Source organism: Myotis davidii, unplaced genomic scaffold (assembly GCF_000327345.1).
Source record: "Myotis davidii unplaced genomic scaffold, ASM32734v1 scaffold96, whole genome shotgun sequence".
NCBI lineage: Eukaryota > Metazoa > Chordata > Mammalia > Chiroptera > Vespertilionidae > Myotis > Myotis davidii.
In genome coordinates, this window is record NW_006289416.1 from 4604809 (window position 1) to 4622167 (window position 17359).

Consider the following 17359-nt stretch of genomic DNA (forward strand, 5'->3'; position numbering starts at 1 on the left):
TTTTAAAATCTGTAAACACATCCTTGGATGAAGATAAAAAAAAGAGTATGCATGGATTTTTAAACAATGCATTTCCTTCTAAGACAAATGACATGCTTCAGTTTGGGGGTTTTGTTTTTTTTATATTTCCCTGCTGCTTTGGGGAAAGAAAACTTCTACATGACTTTAAAATAACATTCAATTTCTGTTTTGTTAAAAGAAATTGGAAAGCTGGACAGCCAGATGACTGGGGCCATGGCCATGGGCCAGGAGAAGACTGTGCTGGGCTAATTTACGCTGGGCAGTGGAACGATTTCCAGTGTGAAGACATCAATAACTTCATATGTGAAAAAGACAGAGAGACAGGTAAGCAGTAGAGGGACCTGAAGAGGGAGCTGCAGAGGTTATATCCTATTAAAGGGCAAGAGGGCTCTGAATCCAGTCCTGGTTTTGCCACTGAGGAATAATCATAGCATCCTCTTAATGAGGTCGTTGTGAGGAGGTGATAATAAAGGTGCCTAATGTAGAGAAAGTACTCAATAAATGTTAGACTAACTAGCCTAGGTTACACTGTCAGACATTTGTTCTTTAACATATGGCACCAGTATTATATTTTTTTCATAAAGTTCCATACACAGTTCAGGTAGCCAAGCATTTAATTCCACCTGTATTTATTTAGTATTTATTATGGGCAAGATGCTGTAGTAGATAATGGGAGAGATATAGTCAGTGCCCCTTATAAGTTAATAAACCAAAGAGGCTTTTAGAGATTTTTTCCATTTCAAAAGTACTTATCTACAGCTTCATTTAATACATGACCTTCTTTAGAATGTGTTCTCTTAATTTTTTTCATCACAACTAGATTTAAAAGTTTTAGGGAGAAAGAGTGAATCTAATAGTTATGGGATTTCTTTTGGAGGTGATGGAAATGTTCTAAATTGTACAACTTTGTGAATATTATAAAAACCACTTTAATTGTATACTTTAAATGATATGTGAAGTGTATCTTATTAAGCCTTTATTTTTTTTAAAAAGTTGGAAGGCAGGCACTATCTTTGCACTTTCCCTCTGCCATGCTGCAGAGAATCAGTATATTTCTAAAGGGTACCCCAGTTTTTTGCAGCTGCTGCCCAAGGGACAGACATGCCTTGATCACCTACTTCTAGAGCTTGCATTCCTCAGTTCCATGGGCCAGTAACAGAGACACAGTTCTTGGCCAGCTACCACCCACAGGGCACAGCACACACAGCAGAATGAATTACACTCCAAGTGTTTCTGTGAAAGAAACCTATTTGCTTGTCCTGGAGCTTCAGCAAGGGGGGGCAAGCCTTCTGGTTTGGCACACATCTAGGGGACTTCTGAGGCCAGTGGACTCCCATCTTTGCACACTTACTTTGCCTCATTCAAGGTAATCAGTATCTCCTAGAAAGAAGCCTGTACACTCATCTGGTGCCCTGACCATTGCGACAACTGCTCAGGAGACACTTCTAGTTCACCCAGCTCTGGTTGCCAGAGGAACAAACACTTGTGGTCCTACTGTGTACATTTACATATCTTAAAAGCAGCTGCCTGAAGATCTGGCTTCCAATCAGTCCAAATCTGGGTGCTGACTGAGATCCTCTCCTTGGGTACCTCTCCTTTGGATCTGCCTCAATTACTGGGGGACTAATTATAAAATAGGCTACTTGGACAATCAAGAGCTAGGGCATAAGGTTCATCTCTTACACAAGGCTACTCCCTCAAGACTGGAAAAGGTGGTACTTTAATGTATAGAAACCAAAATGGGGAATCAAGGTAAATGAAGAAATACGTTCCCAAAAAAGAACAAGATAAAACCTCAAAAAGTCCTCAATGAAATGGAGATAATATAAGAAAGTGCCAAATAGAAGTCACAGAGCTGAAGAATACAATAACTGCAATGAAAAATATACCTGTGGGATTCAACAGTATACTAGAAGACGCAGAAGAAAGGATCAGTGAACTGAGAGAGGGCAGTGGAGCTCACTAACTCAATCCACAAAGGAAGAATTTCAAAAAGTGAAAATAGCTTAAAGGAATTATGAGACATCCAGGGGATCAACATTCACATTACAGAAGGTCCCAGAAGAAAAAGCAAAAGATAAGCTTATTTGAAGAAATAATGATTGAACATGTCTATAACTTAAGGAAGAAATGTCCATAAGCTGGATCAGACATCTAATCCAGGAAACCAGAGCACTCCAAATAAGAGGAACCCAAAGAGACCTGAAGCAGGTTTCTTAAAATATCAAAAGTTAAAGGAGAAAATATCAAAATTAGCAAGAGAAAAACTACTTGTTGCATACAAGGAAACTCCTAAGAGACTATCAGCAGATTTTTTTTTAACAGAAACTTGGCAGGCCAGAAGAGAGTGGCACAATATATTCAAGTGCTGAAATAAAAAACATCCAACCAAGAACACTACTTGGCAAGTTGTCCTTCAGAATTAAAAGAGATTAAAAAATTTTCCAGAAAAGCAAAACCTAAAGGAGTCCATCACTAGACTAGTCTTATAAAAAATGTTAAGCTGAAAATAAAAGTAACAGGGCAACAGATGAACATGTAAATTTCACGGGTAAAGGTGAATATAGTAAAATTCAGAATAATCTCATTTTGTAAAGATGGTACATTAATCATTATAGAGCTAGTATGAAGTTTGAAAGAGAAAAGTAGTAAAAATAACTGATAATTTGTTAAGGGATAAGCAATAGAAAAAGATATTCATTGTGACATCAAAAACAAAAAATGGTGGGGGAAGAATAAAAGTGTAGAGCTTTAGAATGTGCTCAAACTTAAATTGTTTTTAACTTAAAATAGAGTGTTATAAGTATAAGCTGTTATACATAAGTCTCATGGTAACTACAAAGCAAAAACCTAGAGTAGATACACAGTAAAAAAGAGAGAGAGAGAAAGGAATCTAAGCATACCACTAATGAAATTCATCAAATAACAAAGGAAGAAAGCAAGAGAAAAAAGAGAGAGAGAAGAAAGGAACAGAGGAATTACAAAACCACCAGAAAACAAATGGCAATAAGTACATTCTTATCAATAATTACTTTAAATGTAAATGGACTAAATTCTCCAATCAAAAGACATACTGGCCCAGCCAGTGTTGCTCAGTTGTTTATAGAGCATTGACCTATAAACCAGGAGGTCACAATTCAATTCCTGGTCAGGACACATGCCCAGGTTTTAGGCTCAATCCCCGTAGAAGGCGTGCAGGAAGCAGCCAATGATTCTCTCTGATCATTGATGTTTCTATCTCTCCCTCTTCCTCTCTGAAATCAGTAAAATGTCTTTAAAAAACTTTTTTTAATATATGAGTGGCTAGATAGATAAAAATACAATCTATGTGCTCCCTATAAGAGATTCACTTCAACGAAAGACACACAGACTGAAAGTGAAAGGATAGAAAAAGATATTCCATGCAAATGGAAACCAAAAGAAGTTGGGGTACCTATATGTATAGGAGGCAAATAGACTTTAAAGATTTTTTAAAATTGATTTAGAGAGAGAGAAACATTGATGCAAGAACAAATGGAATGGAGCCCACAACCCAGGCATATGCTCTGACCAGGAATCTAACCAGCAACCCTACGGTGTGTGGGATGACACCCAACCAACTGAGCCATACTGGCAGGGCAGGCAAAATAGACTTTAAAACAAAAACTGTAATAAGACCAGTTCATTACATAATGATAAAGAAGTTAATATAAGAGGATAAACATTTGTAAGTATTTATGCACTCAACACATTATATTTGAAGCACCAAGATATGTAGAGCAAATATTAACAGAACTAAAGAGAGAAATAAATAACAATACATTGATAACAGAGGACTTTAATGGATAAATCATCAGATCAGTGGTTCTCAACCTTCCTAACGCCACGACCCTTTAATACAGTTCCTCATGTTGTGGTGACCCCCAACCATAAAATTATTTTCATTGCTACTTCATAACTGTAATCTTGCTACTGTTATGAATCGTAATGTAAATATCTGATATGCAGGATGTATTTTCATTGTTACAAAATGAACATAATTAAAGCATAGTGATTAATCACAAAAACAATATGTAATTATATGTGTGTTTTCCAATGGTCTTAGGCGACCCCTGTGAAAGGGTCGTTCGATCCCCAAAGGGGTCGCGACCCACAGGTTGAGAACTGCTGAGATAGATAAACAGGAAGGACACATTGGCCTTAAACAACACATTAGACCAAATGGACTTAACAGACATATACTTAAAATTCCACCCAAAAGCAACAGAATACATATTCTTCTCAAGTATATATGGAACATTGTCCAGGATATATCTTATGTTAGTCCACAAAACAAGTCTTAATGAGTTTAAGAAGACTGAAATATCAAACATCTCTTCTGACTACAAGGACATGAAACTAGCAATGAGTTACAAGAAGAAAACTGAAAAATTCACAAATATATGGCGATTAAACAGTATGCTACTGCACTACAAATGGGTCAAATAAGAAATCAAAAGAAATAAAGTATCTTGAGCCCGGCCATTATGTTTAGTGGTTAGAGATCAGCCGAAACACCCAAGGGTCACAGGTTCGATTCTGGTCAAGGGCACGTACCTGGGATACAGGTTCACTCCCTGCCCTGTTGGAGCGAATGCAGAAGGCCACAAATGGATGTGTTTCTCTCACATCAATGTTCCTCTCTCTCCCCCTTCCTCCCTCCCTTCCACTCTCTCTCTCTGAAAAGCAATGGAAAAAATATCCTCAGGTGAGGATTATTAGCAACACAACAAGAATACCTTGAGACAAATGAAAATAGGAACACAGTATACCAAAACTTATGAGATTCAGCAAAAGCAGTTCTAAGAGGGAATTTCATAGCAATAAATGGCTACATCAAAAAACAAGAGAAATCTCAAATAACCTAACTTTACACCTCCAGGAATCAGAAAAAGAACAAATGAAGCCCCAAATTGGTAGAGTAAGGAAATAAAGGTAAGAGCAGAAATAAATGAAATAGAGACTAAAACGGCAATAGAAAAGATTGATGAAACCAAGAGCTGGTATTTGAAAATATATTTTTTTAAATGACAAACCTTTTGTTAGACTCACAAAAAAAAAAAAAAAAAAAGGGGGATGGCCACAAATATAATCTGAAATGAAAGAAGGGATATTACAACTCATACCAGAGGAATAAAAAGGATCATAAGAGACTACTATGAACATTTATACACCAACAAATTGGACAACATAGAAGAAATAAGTTCCTAGAAACATAACCTATCAAAACTGAATCATGAAAAAATAGAATCCAACTGGATCAATTATTAGTAAGGAGGTGGAATCAGTATTCAGAAGCCTCACAACAAACAAAATCCAGGACCAGATGGCTTCACTGATAAATTCCACCACCAGATATTTAAAGAACTATAAGATAACTGTTGAATGAAATTGAAGACACAAATAAATGGCAAGATATTCTGTAATTAAGGATTGGAAGAATTAATACTGTTAAAATATCCATACATACCAAAGGAATCTATAGATTCAGTGCAATTCCCATCAAAATCCCACTGGCAGCCCTAACCAGTCTGGCTCAGTGGATGGAGCATCGGTCTGTGGACTGAAGGGTCCCAGGTTCAATTCCAGGCAAGTTCATGTACCTTGGTTGCAGGCACATCCCCAGTAGGAGGTGTGCAGGAGGCAGCTGGTCGATGTTTCTCTCTCATCGATATTTCTAACTCTCCATCCCTCTCCCTTCCCCTCTGTAAAAAAAATCAATAAAATATATATATTTTTAAAAATCCCACTGGCATTTTTCAAAAAAATACAACAAACAATACTAAAATGTCTATAGAACTACAAAAGACCCCATGTAGCCAAAGTAATCTTGTGAAAGAAAAAAAAAAGGCTGGAAGCATCACACTTCCTGATTTCAAATTATGTTACAAAACTACAGTAATCAAAACAGTATGGTATTGGCACAAAAACAAACAATAGCCCGGTCAGAGTGGCTCAGTGGTTGAGCATCGATCCAGAAACCAAGAGGTCACTGGTTTGATTCCTTGTCAGAGCTCAATCCCCCACTAGGGAGCATGCAGAAGGCAGCTGATGGATCATATTCCTCTCTCGTTGATGTTTCTATTTCTCCAACCCTCTCCCTTACTCTCTCTCTAAAAAACCAATAAAAACATATTTTTCTTCCTTCCTCTCTAAAAATCTATAAAAACTTATTTAAAAAAAACAGAATAGATCAATGGAACAAAATAGAAAACCCAAAAATAAACCCATGCATTTATGGCCAATTAATTTATGACAAAGGAGCCAAGAATATATAATGGGGAAAGGACCATCTCTTCAGTAAATGATGCAGAAAACTGGACAGCCATATGCAAAAGAATAAAACTGGACCACTATCTTATACACAAAAATTAACTCAAACTGACTTAAAGACTTGAATATAAGACCTGAAACCATAAAACTCCTAGAAAAAAAACAGGCAATAAACTCCTTGACATCTGTCTTGGCAATAACTTTTTGGATTTTACACCAAAAGAAAAGGCAACAAAAGCAAAAATAAACAAGTGGGACTATTTCAAACTAAAAAGCCTCTGGCATAGCAAAGGAAACCATTAACAAAATGAACATGCAACCTAGTGAATGGGAGAAGATTTTGCAAATCATAGATCTGGTTGGGGACTAGTATCCAAAATATATTTAAAAACACACACACAAAAAAAAACTCATACAACTCTAGCAAAAAAAAAGTGTCTACTTTAAAAATGGCAGATGATCTGAATACTTTCCCAAAGACATACAGATGGCCAACAGGCACACTAAAAGATGCTCAGCATCAGTAATCATCAGGGAAATGCAAATCAAAATCACAATAACACCTCATACCTATTAGAATGGTCATTATAAAAAGAGGGAAAGTGTTAGAGAAGAACACAAATATCTAAATAAGAGACTACAATACAGTAGCGAGTGACAAGCTTACCCATGTTTGTTTCCCTTGTTTGGTCATTTGGGATTTGAGTTGGGACTACACTTCCCCAGAATAGGCTCCTTTGAAATGAATCTTACCTTTTACTTCACCTGAGTAAGAACTGCTAGGCATTTCTTTGAAAAAATAAACATTATGTATTTTGGAATCTTTCCTATAAAAAAACATGTTCTTTTTTTTAAATTATACATTAATGTTATTCTTTAAAAACAACAAAAACTAACACCCATCCTTTTCCCTCTCTTTTAGTGTTATCATCTGCATTATAATGGACTGTGATAATAACATGAGCAAATTTTCGGACAGTTCTCAAAGTCAAAGGATACTTCCTTCTGATCGTATCACCTGCTCACCAGATTGGAAAAAGCACTGAAAACCAACTCCTGAAAAAATTGACAGCTAATGTTCTTTACCATTTGCCATTACTCAAGGACTTTGGAACTAAAATGTTCCCCCAGTATGAGATACTGATTTTTAGTATGGACTGAATCACAGATTTATCAGCCAGTAACTGTACAGTGTATGCAAATCATATCTTCCAAAACATGGAATGCTCCGATTATAAAAAGATTATCGTTGATTGTTGACCTTTAGGAAGAACTTACACATATACTGTGTAAACAGTACCTGACATTTCAAAAATCCCAAATGTAGGAAAAATATGCAGACATAGAGATATATAGGCCAACTCTTAATAACATGAAATATACTTAAAGAGCTTTTAAAACTGTATTTTTGTACAAAATATGTGCCTTTTTTTACAATTTTTTCCTTTTTATTTTTGTCATCGTTGCCATTTTACCAATATAATACATGGAGCCAAAGAAAACAATATGGTACTAATAAAAACTCATAGGGTTTCTTATCAGATTTAATTTTACCCAATGGTAAAGAATCTTTTAGTTGTGGTTTTAAATAATTAAATATGTGTGTGTACATATATATTTTTAAACGTTATCACTTCCTCAGAGGAGTCAATCATGTGAAATATCTAGAAATACCCTTACAGATCCTGCCAGTGTAGTTAAGCCTGAGCACATACATGGCTCAGTCAAGTGGGCTGTGCATTGAACCCATCACCAACCAACACCCTTGCTGTGTGCCTGGCCACGCCCAGAGCTTAACTCAGGCTGTGCCTCTCCTCATTTTGGTGGGGCCGGGGGTGGCAGAGAGGCATCTGTTGGGAAGAGTATAGCACCTGAATCTGGCTGTCTAGAAGATCCTGATTTATGGCTGAGGTATGAATATACTTGGTTTTATACCCATACCAGAGCTGATACTGTCAAGAATGCATGGCATCACATCAGCAAAAGGCAGAGATGCTAGAAAGATGGGGACAACCACGTGCTACCTGGAAAGTTTGTTTTAAGTCAGGTTCTAAAAATTACATAATTCCAAGGCACATGCATGATGAAATGCAAGAATAAACTTTTGGCCACTTTGAACTTTTGCAAAGAACCTTTCCTCTGAGCCTATCTTCCATCTACTCCTTGATTTGCCACTGAAAAGTCTAACATGAACTGTGCTTAAAATAAGCACCAGATATAACTGATGTTCAATGGTAAGATTCCCATCCAACAGATTCCCTCTCCTCCTCTCCCAAGCTCCCCAGGCAGTGCTGCTACCCATTCCAAATACAATAGTAAAAGAATAAAGACAATTTGACTTTCACATCTGCTGCGCGGACTGTGTTGCCTTGCTCCTGGTCCCCATTCGTGCTGTCTCTGCAGCACCTTTATGCCCTGCTGTCCTGTGCATGTGGCCTGGACAGGCTGGCAGGACCAATCATCGTCTGGGCCCTGCATCTTCAGGCTCATAGACTCAACTCAATCCTCTTTTTCATCAGAAGCAACTTGAAATTAAATGTCTGATGCCGTCATCAGAAAAGAATAGTGCCAGCTCCAGCACTATCCTAGCCCTAATGACTTACCGAGTGTTTATCATTTGTCTGCCACTGAATGGAGGGCTTCAATCAGATGACCTCAAGTCATCCTCCCGGCAGCCCTATGAAGTAGGACTTCCTACATTCCCCATTTTACAGAGAAAGGAGGGGCTCAGGGAAGTGACGTGATTTGCTGGGTCACCATCACTAAGGAGTGATGCAGGGTTGACTTGAGCTTTGAAAATGTCCTAATTTTCTTTAAGTACCAGGATCCTTCTTAATAGGCTCAGTGAATAAAATCAGATGAATATCACACATTATAAGAAGCCTCGTGTTCGTTACTCCTTTGGATATTAAGCTATTTACACAACAGGTTTCTATTCACCTACTCACAACTCATACTCTTTGGGGAAAAAAGTTTTAGTAACTATGATGAGGTTTTCAGGCACTTGGCTTGCTACATGCTATGAGCAGATGGAAAACATTTTTCTTTTCAAATGGCTCTCGAAAGAATGAATGCACAATTGGGGGCGGGGGTGGGAGGCGTGGACCTTTTTTTTCCTCTTCAATAATCAATGTTCATCAGCTTTTCCCCTATCCTTCCAATCTGTAGTAGAGTTTAAGCTAAAGCAGACAACCAAATAGCAATAGCTGCTCCCATTAAAAAAAACAAAAAACAAAACCCCACAGATGTTTAAAAGCTCTATAAATCAGGTACTACTACCAAGCATATGTATTTTGCCTCCAATCACAAAGCTGATCCTTTCTTTAAAAGTAAGCATGTTAACTCATTTATGACTCACATAAAAATAATATGAGTTCAAATATGTTTATTACTTTCACAGACATTATCTTTTCTAATCTTGGTGCAAAACCGAAAAGTCCTTACTCTAGAAAATAGGAAACGGAGGTTAAGATTTGCCTGTTGCTCACATTGCTGTCAGAGCTGTTTTCAAAAATTCAAATCTGATCAGGTTCCTCATTCTTCCATCCCTAAATCCAAGTCCATCCTACCCTTTACCCCCAGCTTATAATCTTCCACAGGATGACATCCATGCAGGGGCCATACGGCCCTTGGTGACCAGGTTCCCAGACACATCTCTCACCTTTCTCCCAGCTGCAACTCCACTTGCCCTCACCAAGCACCAGAACAGCCTTACAGCCCACCTGCACTTTCCTCCATGCTCTTTCGTACCCCATACTTTACCTGATTTCCTCTCCTACCCTTTTTACCTGGAAAGTACCTCCTTTAAGACTGAGTTCGAACATCACTTCTTGCCTGAATCCTTTCTCAACAAAACACCCTAAAGGTAGAGCTGGTTCTTTCTTTCAGGCCAAATGCTATGTACAAGTGCTCGAGGCAATATGAAAGAAAACTCTGTACTGCATTAGAAAATCTACAAGTTAGCTGAGAAGCCTAAAAATTACTGAATTAAGAAGAAAGGTGAATGTGGCCAGTCAATTATGAAATATTAAAAGAATGGAAGGATGAGAAAAGTCATGAGAAAGGAAGGAATTTATGTTGATATTAGTTGGTTATTTCATAGCCAAGATATTGAATGTATGTATAATATACATATTACCCCATCAAAATGAATGGAAGATTGAGTGAAAAGAATCAGGTGGTAAAACAGATTTCATTCTATTGACCAGCATATAGCCAAGTCAGGGAAAAGCTCTAGAAACCGTTTCTAAATGGCAGTGGAATGGAATCTCTTTTCTTCCTGTTATACTCAACAGATTTAGAAGTACAGGCAAACTCAAGCTTTTTAACAAGATGTTTCGTTGTACAATAGCAACATTTTCCTGGGAAGATTCCCTTAATGGCATGTCATTATATCCCTTTTATAAATCATAAAGCAGATGTTGGAAAGTTTTTGCTCCACCTATTCATCCTGTTTCCTTTCCTAGATATGCTTGTTCACTTAAATAAGCACATATCGCCCCATAGGCAAAAGTCCAGAAAAAAACAGGTTTTTGGAAAACCTACGTTACTTTGCCAGAGGCAGAGCCCTTGGTTTTCAAAGTTTCAATGAATGAGTTTATGAATGAACTATCTCAGTCCAGCCCTGTCTGCCATGGCCAGGATTGTGTCCCAGTCTCCAGCTTCCCTCCAAGGACTTATTAGCCCTAAATCTGCAAAGCAGGGATAACCCGTGCAACTTAGGCAGGAGTCAGCTGCCAGTGAGGAGACTCCTGCCAACAGCTCATCCAAAGAGGTCATTAAGTGGGCTTAGCCAAAGGGTCTCCATTTAGTCCTCTTGGCCAAAAATGGAGAATTGTCCTTTGCCAGTCTTCCAAACTTTGGTGCCAGGGTTTGCTGTGTTCTTTAATCATTGCTCATTGCCATGCCCCGTAAAATCATGCCTGGAAGCTGCAGGGAATTATAAGATTCTTAAAATCAATGGCTGTGCCCTGGAGCAAAGGAGCTAGGCCAGGCCCCACGTAACCAAGCACAACGTGCTGACTGTATAGTAGTTATGAGAGCACCTACTATGGGTTAGGAACATGACATATTCTATCTCCAATCCCTTTGTAAAGAAACTGAAAACCAGACAACTTAAGTAATTTTCCCAAGAACTGAGATTTGAACCCATGGCCATCTAGCTCCCACCCCGCCATGCTGTCTCCTGTGCTCCAACAGTGATCGTCCTTGTCAGCCTGGGCTGCTTGCATTGTATTTTGTTCTTTGTCACAAGAAATTGGCCGAGTCACCAAGATTATTTCCTAAGAGAATCAGAGAACTAATGGAGGAATCCCAATTTGCACACTTTAGATAAAATTACTAAACCCTTGGTTGTCAATGAGCAAAGAGGCCAAAGACAACTTGGTGCCCAATGCCACGAAAGTCCAAACAGATAGTTTGCAGACACCACCTAGATTCTAGAGATGCTGGACTTCACAGTTTTCTGATATAACTAGAGGCCCGGTGTATAAATGTGTGCACCAGTGGGGTCCCTCAGCCTGGCCTGTGGGATCGGGCCAAAACCAGCTCTCCAACATCCCCTGCAGGGTCCCAGATTGCGAGAGGGCACAGGCCAGGCTGAAGGACCCCACCAGTGCACGATCAGGGCCAGGGAGGGACACGGGAGGTTGGTAAGCTGGGGAGGGATCACAGGAGGGCTCCAGGACATGTCCGGCCCATCTTGCTCAGTCCCGATCAGCCGGACCCCGAGCAGCAAGCTAACCTACCAGTTGGAGTGTCTGCCCCCTGGTGGTCAATGCATGTCATAGCAAGCGGTTGAGCGGCCTTAGCATATCATTAGCATATTTCACTTTGGTTGAACAACCGGACACTTAGCATATTAGGCTTTTATTATATAGGATTGGTGTCAAATAAGAGATGGGCTTTGGAGCCAAATTTTCTTATTTTCTTCAAATCTGTACCTTCCTCCACCAAGGTATCTTATGTAATGTAAAGTACTGTATATTCTTGCTGACATTCTAGTCTTTAGAACCTTCCTCTACTGCACACCCAAGAATAAAATGCTGCAAGGACACACACTCCTGGGGAGCTCTTCACAATCAGCAACACCTCAGTGGTACATATGGCCCGGGATCAAGGCTTCTGAACATTCATGGACAGAACACAGCCCTGACAGAGGTAACCCATGAGCCCCTCATCCAAAAACCTGTCTTCATTCTTATCTTACTGGGCTTCTCTACAGCATTTGAAACTGCTGAAACTGCAAACTCCTTCCGCCACTCCAGTGTTTGTTTTGGAATCAGGCAGACCTGGAGCCGACCCAGTTAGGAGCCCCGCATCCTCCTCTTCCTCCTCCTCCTCCTCCTCCTTCTTCTTCTTTTCTCTCTCTCTCTCTCTCTCTCTCCAGTGTGGTGTTGAGCCAACTGGTCAACCTCTCAGGACCTCGGTTTCCTCATAGGTGAGGATGCACAGAGGATACTTTGGAGATGCTATCCAAGGTTTCTCCTTCTGATTCCTTGTGCCCTTTCCCTTGCCTTCATCATTCAGATAAAGAAACAAACAGAATCCTAAACTGATCTGTATTGAATGTGATCTTAAGCTTTTCATAATATTTATCTCTAGGGGGAAAAATGAACAAACTAAACGAAAGCGGTTTTCCATAAACACTGTTCTTAGGGAAAAGGCAAATATGCTGAAATCAAAGAAATAACTGCTCACCTGTGAGTTTTAAAATTAGGCTTTTTTTGGAGCCTAGAATGGAGACAATATACTGAAAACAAAGCAATTTTTTTGCTGTAGCAGGCAGGGGGCTTAAGAGAGAAAAATGAGAGAGACAATGTTGAACTCTTAAGGGATTAGGATCTAGACCAGTGGTGGCTCCCAATATGGGGCACACGCCCCACAGGGGGGAAATTTGATTTTTAAGGGAGACAATTTGAGAATGAGTTATTAACAGTGAATTTTAAAAGTTCTTATGGTTCTAGGGGCCTCATATACAGTATATAAATACATATTGTGACATATTTATGCATTTTTCTTTATTATATGTTTTGAAACTTTATTTGCTACTTTTTCATATCATTTCATACTATTACTAGAGACCCGGTGCATGAAATTCGTGCACGAGTATGGTCCCTAGGCCAGGCCGGCAATCAGGACCGATCGGGGCCTTTGGGCTGCTGGCCGGGGCTTTCCTTCGTTCCGTGACACCCCTGGTGGTCAGCACATGTCATAGCAAGCGGTCGAACTCCTGGTTGGTTGAACTCCCGAGAGGACAATTTGCATATTAGCCTTTGTTTATATAGGATTTTTTTAAAACAATTTCTTAGTGATTTCTTCCTCAGTACTTCAACTGTCCTTTCATTCTTTTATTTTTCTCTTTCATGGATGCAGTGTTCTTTGGAAGCTTGTTTAGACCAAGTTAATGGCCTTTTAGGCTTCCTCCATATGAATAGGAGTTCCCTTTTTGAATAATAATAACTACATGTCCAGAGGGAGGGGGGCATTAGGATTTTAGAGATGCTTAGGTGGGGCATGGCCAAAAAAAGGTTGGAAACCACTGACCTAGATAATTCTGCAGAGTTTACTATGAGCTGAAAAACAGGAAGAAGAAAAAATGTAAGATGACATAAACAGATTTTTTTCTGCTTAAAAAAAGACAAAGAGGAATTCATCAACTGTGGGAAAAAGGGACAGCAGGGCTATAGCCAACATTTAGGTCCCAAAGAAGTACCCCATCCACTTATCAAAAACCTTGGACAGAAGGGGAGAGAGAAAGCCCAGATAATCTTACAGGGTATCCAGGGCCAAAGAGACCATTGCCTGGCTCAGAATTCAAGTCTTATGAAGAAGACTCACGTCCAGCTTGGCACCAGAGGAGCAGCCTAACAATGGCTGAGGGAACTTCCTGGTCAGGTGACCCTCAAGGCAGCTTCATAGAACCATAAGCAAAAGGTTCCTGAGCTCCTGGACAAACAGGTAAGTGACTGAGCAGGAGCCATAGTCCCAGAGCAGCCAGGGTGTGAAACGAGGAGGAGGAGGGTATGATCCCACAGACATAACAGGAAACCACAAGGACCATGAAGACTAGAAAAGACAAACTTCTACTCAGGAAAATGCCGCAAGGACAGAAGCCAGTGTCCACCTCTCCCCTCAAGGTGGTATTTAAGCCAGTGACCCAAAAACTTAGCTCACCTCCAAAGACAAGGGGTGGAGGAGAGGAGTGGGGGGAAACTTGCGTTCATTGGGTTTAAAACTGTACTAGCGACATTTAAGTCTAGAAGTAACTGAGCTACCTTGAGTTGACAAAATAACTTTCTACTCTCTATGGAAATTGGCATGTCCTGACTATGGAAGAAATGTACATATCTGGAAAGCTGAATATTCTAACTACAGAATTTAAACTTGCCAAATGTAAAATGGGTATGCTAATACCTATCTCATAGAATTACTGCCAGTTTTAAGTGAGTCCAAAACAAAAAGCACCTAGCACAGTGCCTGGCTCATAAGATGCAGGGAAAGATCTGAAGTCCTTTTCCTTCCTGCTTCTCTCTGGTTCAGCTCAGGATCTAATAGGGGTTTGGTCATCCCAGACAATCATATGGCCCAGGTGAGTGCATGATCAGTTTTATGTATAGACAAAAGTGGTAGTTCCTACAGAAGCAGGGTTGGCTCCACCCACAGAGAAGATGGTACCCCATGTAGAAAGCCGGGAAGTAGTGTTTTTTAAAAAGCTGGGTTGTTAAGTAACTCAACCCACCTAGGGACTTTGTAGTCTATGAGTCAAGACTCAGGGAATTACTGAATGTCCTCTCCAGCACTGTATTTGGAAGAGATTTCAGGAAGAAGGGAGCAGGGAGTGGTTTATGTTTTTCCATGCTTATTCTAGACAAGAAGTCAGCCTATGGGACACCTAGAGCCCACTGTCTGTTTTTATAAAGTTTTATTGGAACACAGCTGTGCTCATTGGTTTATGTGCTGTCTGTGGCTGCTTTTGAACTACAAGGGTAGAGCTGAAAATATTTACTGTTTCTTTACAGAAATTTGCCAAACCCTGTACTAGACAGTAATAACTTATCCGTCTATAGTGCTTAGAAAGCATGTCATACATATAATTTCATTTATCTCAGAAAAACATCTCAATGGATGAGTAAATTTCATCAGAGTATAGCAGTGTCACTATGTTTCCTACTTTACAAAATGAAGAAGCTAAGGCTCAAGGTGTTAATGGACTTGGCACTGAGTAGCAGAAGGGTCCTCAAACCCAGCATTGTTTCCATCCCACTGTCCCGCCACTCTCCCTATAAGAACAATGTCCTTAATGTGACCTGATAGAAGTCTGAAGGGCACACAGAACCATCCTGAGGAGCTTTAAAAGCAAGGTCATACTTTCAACAACCTCTCTTGTAAGAGGTCTCCAACAATAGCACCAATCATCAGAAATGTTCCCCTGGGGCTACCCTTAGAAGTGCAAAGCATGTGGAAGCAGGTGTGGCTCAGTGGTTGAGCACGGACCCATGAACCAGGAGGTCACAGTGCAATTCCTTGTCAGGGCACATGCCCAGGTTGGGGGCTCGATCCCCAGTAGGGGGTGAGGTCTCTTGTCAGTAAGTAGGTTAGCTATATACCAACTGTATAATTTTGTTTATTAAAAATTAGAATGAAGTTATACACATATGTTAGGTTATATAGTGCATTTACATTTTCTTTCTTTTTAAAAAATATATTTTATTGATTTTTTACAGAGAGGAAGGGAGAGAGAGAGTTAGAAACATCGATGAGAGAGAAACATAGATCAGCTGCCTCCCGCACATCCCCCACTGGGGGTGTGCCCGCAACTCAGGCACACGCCCCCGACCGGAACCGAACCCGGGACCCCCGAGTCCGCAGGCCGATGCTCTATCCACTGAGCCAAACTGGTCTCGGCAAAACATATCTTTTTTTAAAAGTGCTCACCCAATCTAAGCCCACATGAAGGTCCATGCCAATGGATATAAGGTTGATGGCCATGACCTTGAGGTCATGCAACATGTGTCCCAAGCTGCAAAAGAAAATACCTTACTTATATCACCCCAGACACGTGCTAAAAATAGCATGTCAAGGTATGGTTGTCAAAAAGGTTAAGAACATAATTCTCATAGAAATATACACTGAGTGGCCAGATCATTATGACCACCCCATCAGTACTTCGTTGGGCCACTTTTTGCCTTCAATACTGCGGCGATTCTTCTTGGCATTGATTCCATGAGATGTTGAAAGGTGATGCGAGGAATCTGACACCATGCCTGATGAATAGCATTGTCCAGTTCTGTAAGATTTGATGGTTTTGGAACCAGGTGCCTGATGGCTTTTAACTTCATCCCACAAATGCTCAATTAGATTGAGATCTGGTGATTGTGGGGGTCACCTAAGCAAGGTAAAGTCTCCCTCATGTTCTTGAAACCACTCCTGCACAATACGAGCACCGTGGCATGGTGCATTGTCTTTTTGGAAGAAGCCATCTCCATTGGGATACACCATCAACATGATATGATGAACTTGATCAGCAACAATACTTAGGTATGTTGTACTATTCAGATGTTTATAATGGTCTGGTCCTCTAGCAACTTCAGCACAAAATTATAGCTAATTTGCCTACAAATGTCAGGTGGTAATAATAATCTGGCCACTCAGTGTATAGTGGGCACATGTTATTAATGAAGAAACTAGCAGGATGGAAAAACTGGTTCAAAGAAGTACACAAGTCATGAGTGTATATATAGACAGTAAAAAAAAAAAAGTTGCTGGCATGAATGTTTATAGCAGCTTTATTCATAATTCCAAAAACTGGGAGAAACCAAGATGGCGGCATAGGTAGACACCGAAATTGCTGCCTCCTACAACAACTTCACAAATACAACAAAAAGACAAAACGGACATCATCCAGAACTACAGGAAGGCTGGCTGAGTGGAAATTCTACAACTAGAAGGAAAGAGAATATCATACCCAGACTCAGAGGAGGCACAGTGCTGAAGTGAAATACTCAGGTGCGGAGTGCGCGTGGAGTGGGCTGGCGGCGGAGGGGGC

The 17359-nt window shown here is 40.0% G+C and overlaps 1 protein-coding gene and 1 long non-coding RNA gene across 4 annotated transcripts in view; one reads left to right on the top strand and one right to left on the bottom strand.

The window, feature by feature from the left end:
• COLEC12 (collectin subfamily member 12) overlaps positions 1–8656 on the top strand; it is a 156514-nt gene extending 147858 nt beyond the window's left edge. The window contains exons 8-9 of the mRNA XM_006761878.2: positions 200–345; positions 7235–8656. Coding sequence (XP_006761941.1) covers positions 200–345; positions 7235–7254 — 166 coding nt within the window. The 3' untranslated portion in view covers positions 7255–8656. The remainder of the gene's footprint in view (positions 1–199; positions 346–7234) is intronic.
• The window catches only part of LOC102757418, a 57245-nt gene that overhangs the window by 8904 nt on the left and 30982 nt on the right, over positions 1–17359 (bottom strand). Inside the window, exon 1 of one of the 3 annotated variants that reach the window (XR_001513546.1) lies at positions 16249–16330. The exons of the other annotated variants lie outside the window; for them this stretch is intronic. This is a non-coding gene — a long non-coding RNA (uncharacterized LOC102757418). Of the gene's footprint in view, positions 1–16248; positions 16331–17359 lie in introns of those variants that run through there. 3 annotated transcript variants of the gene reach the window in all.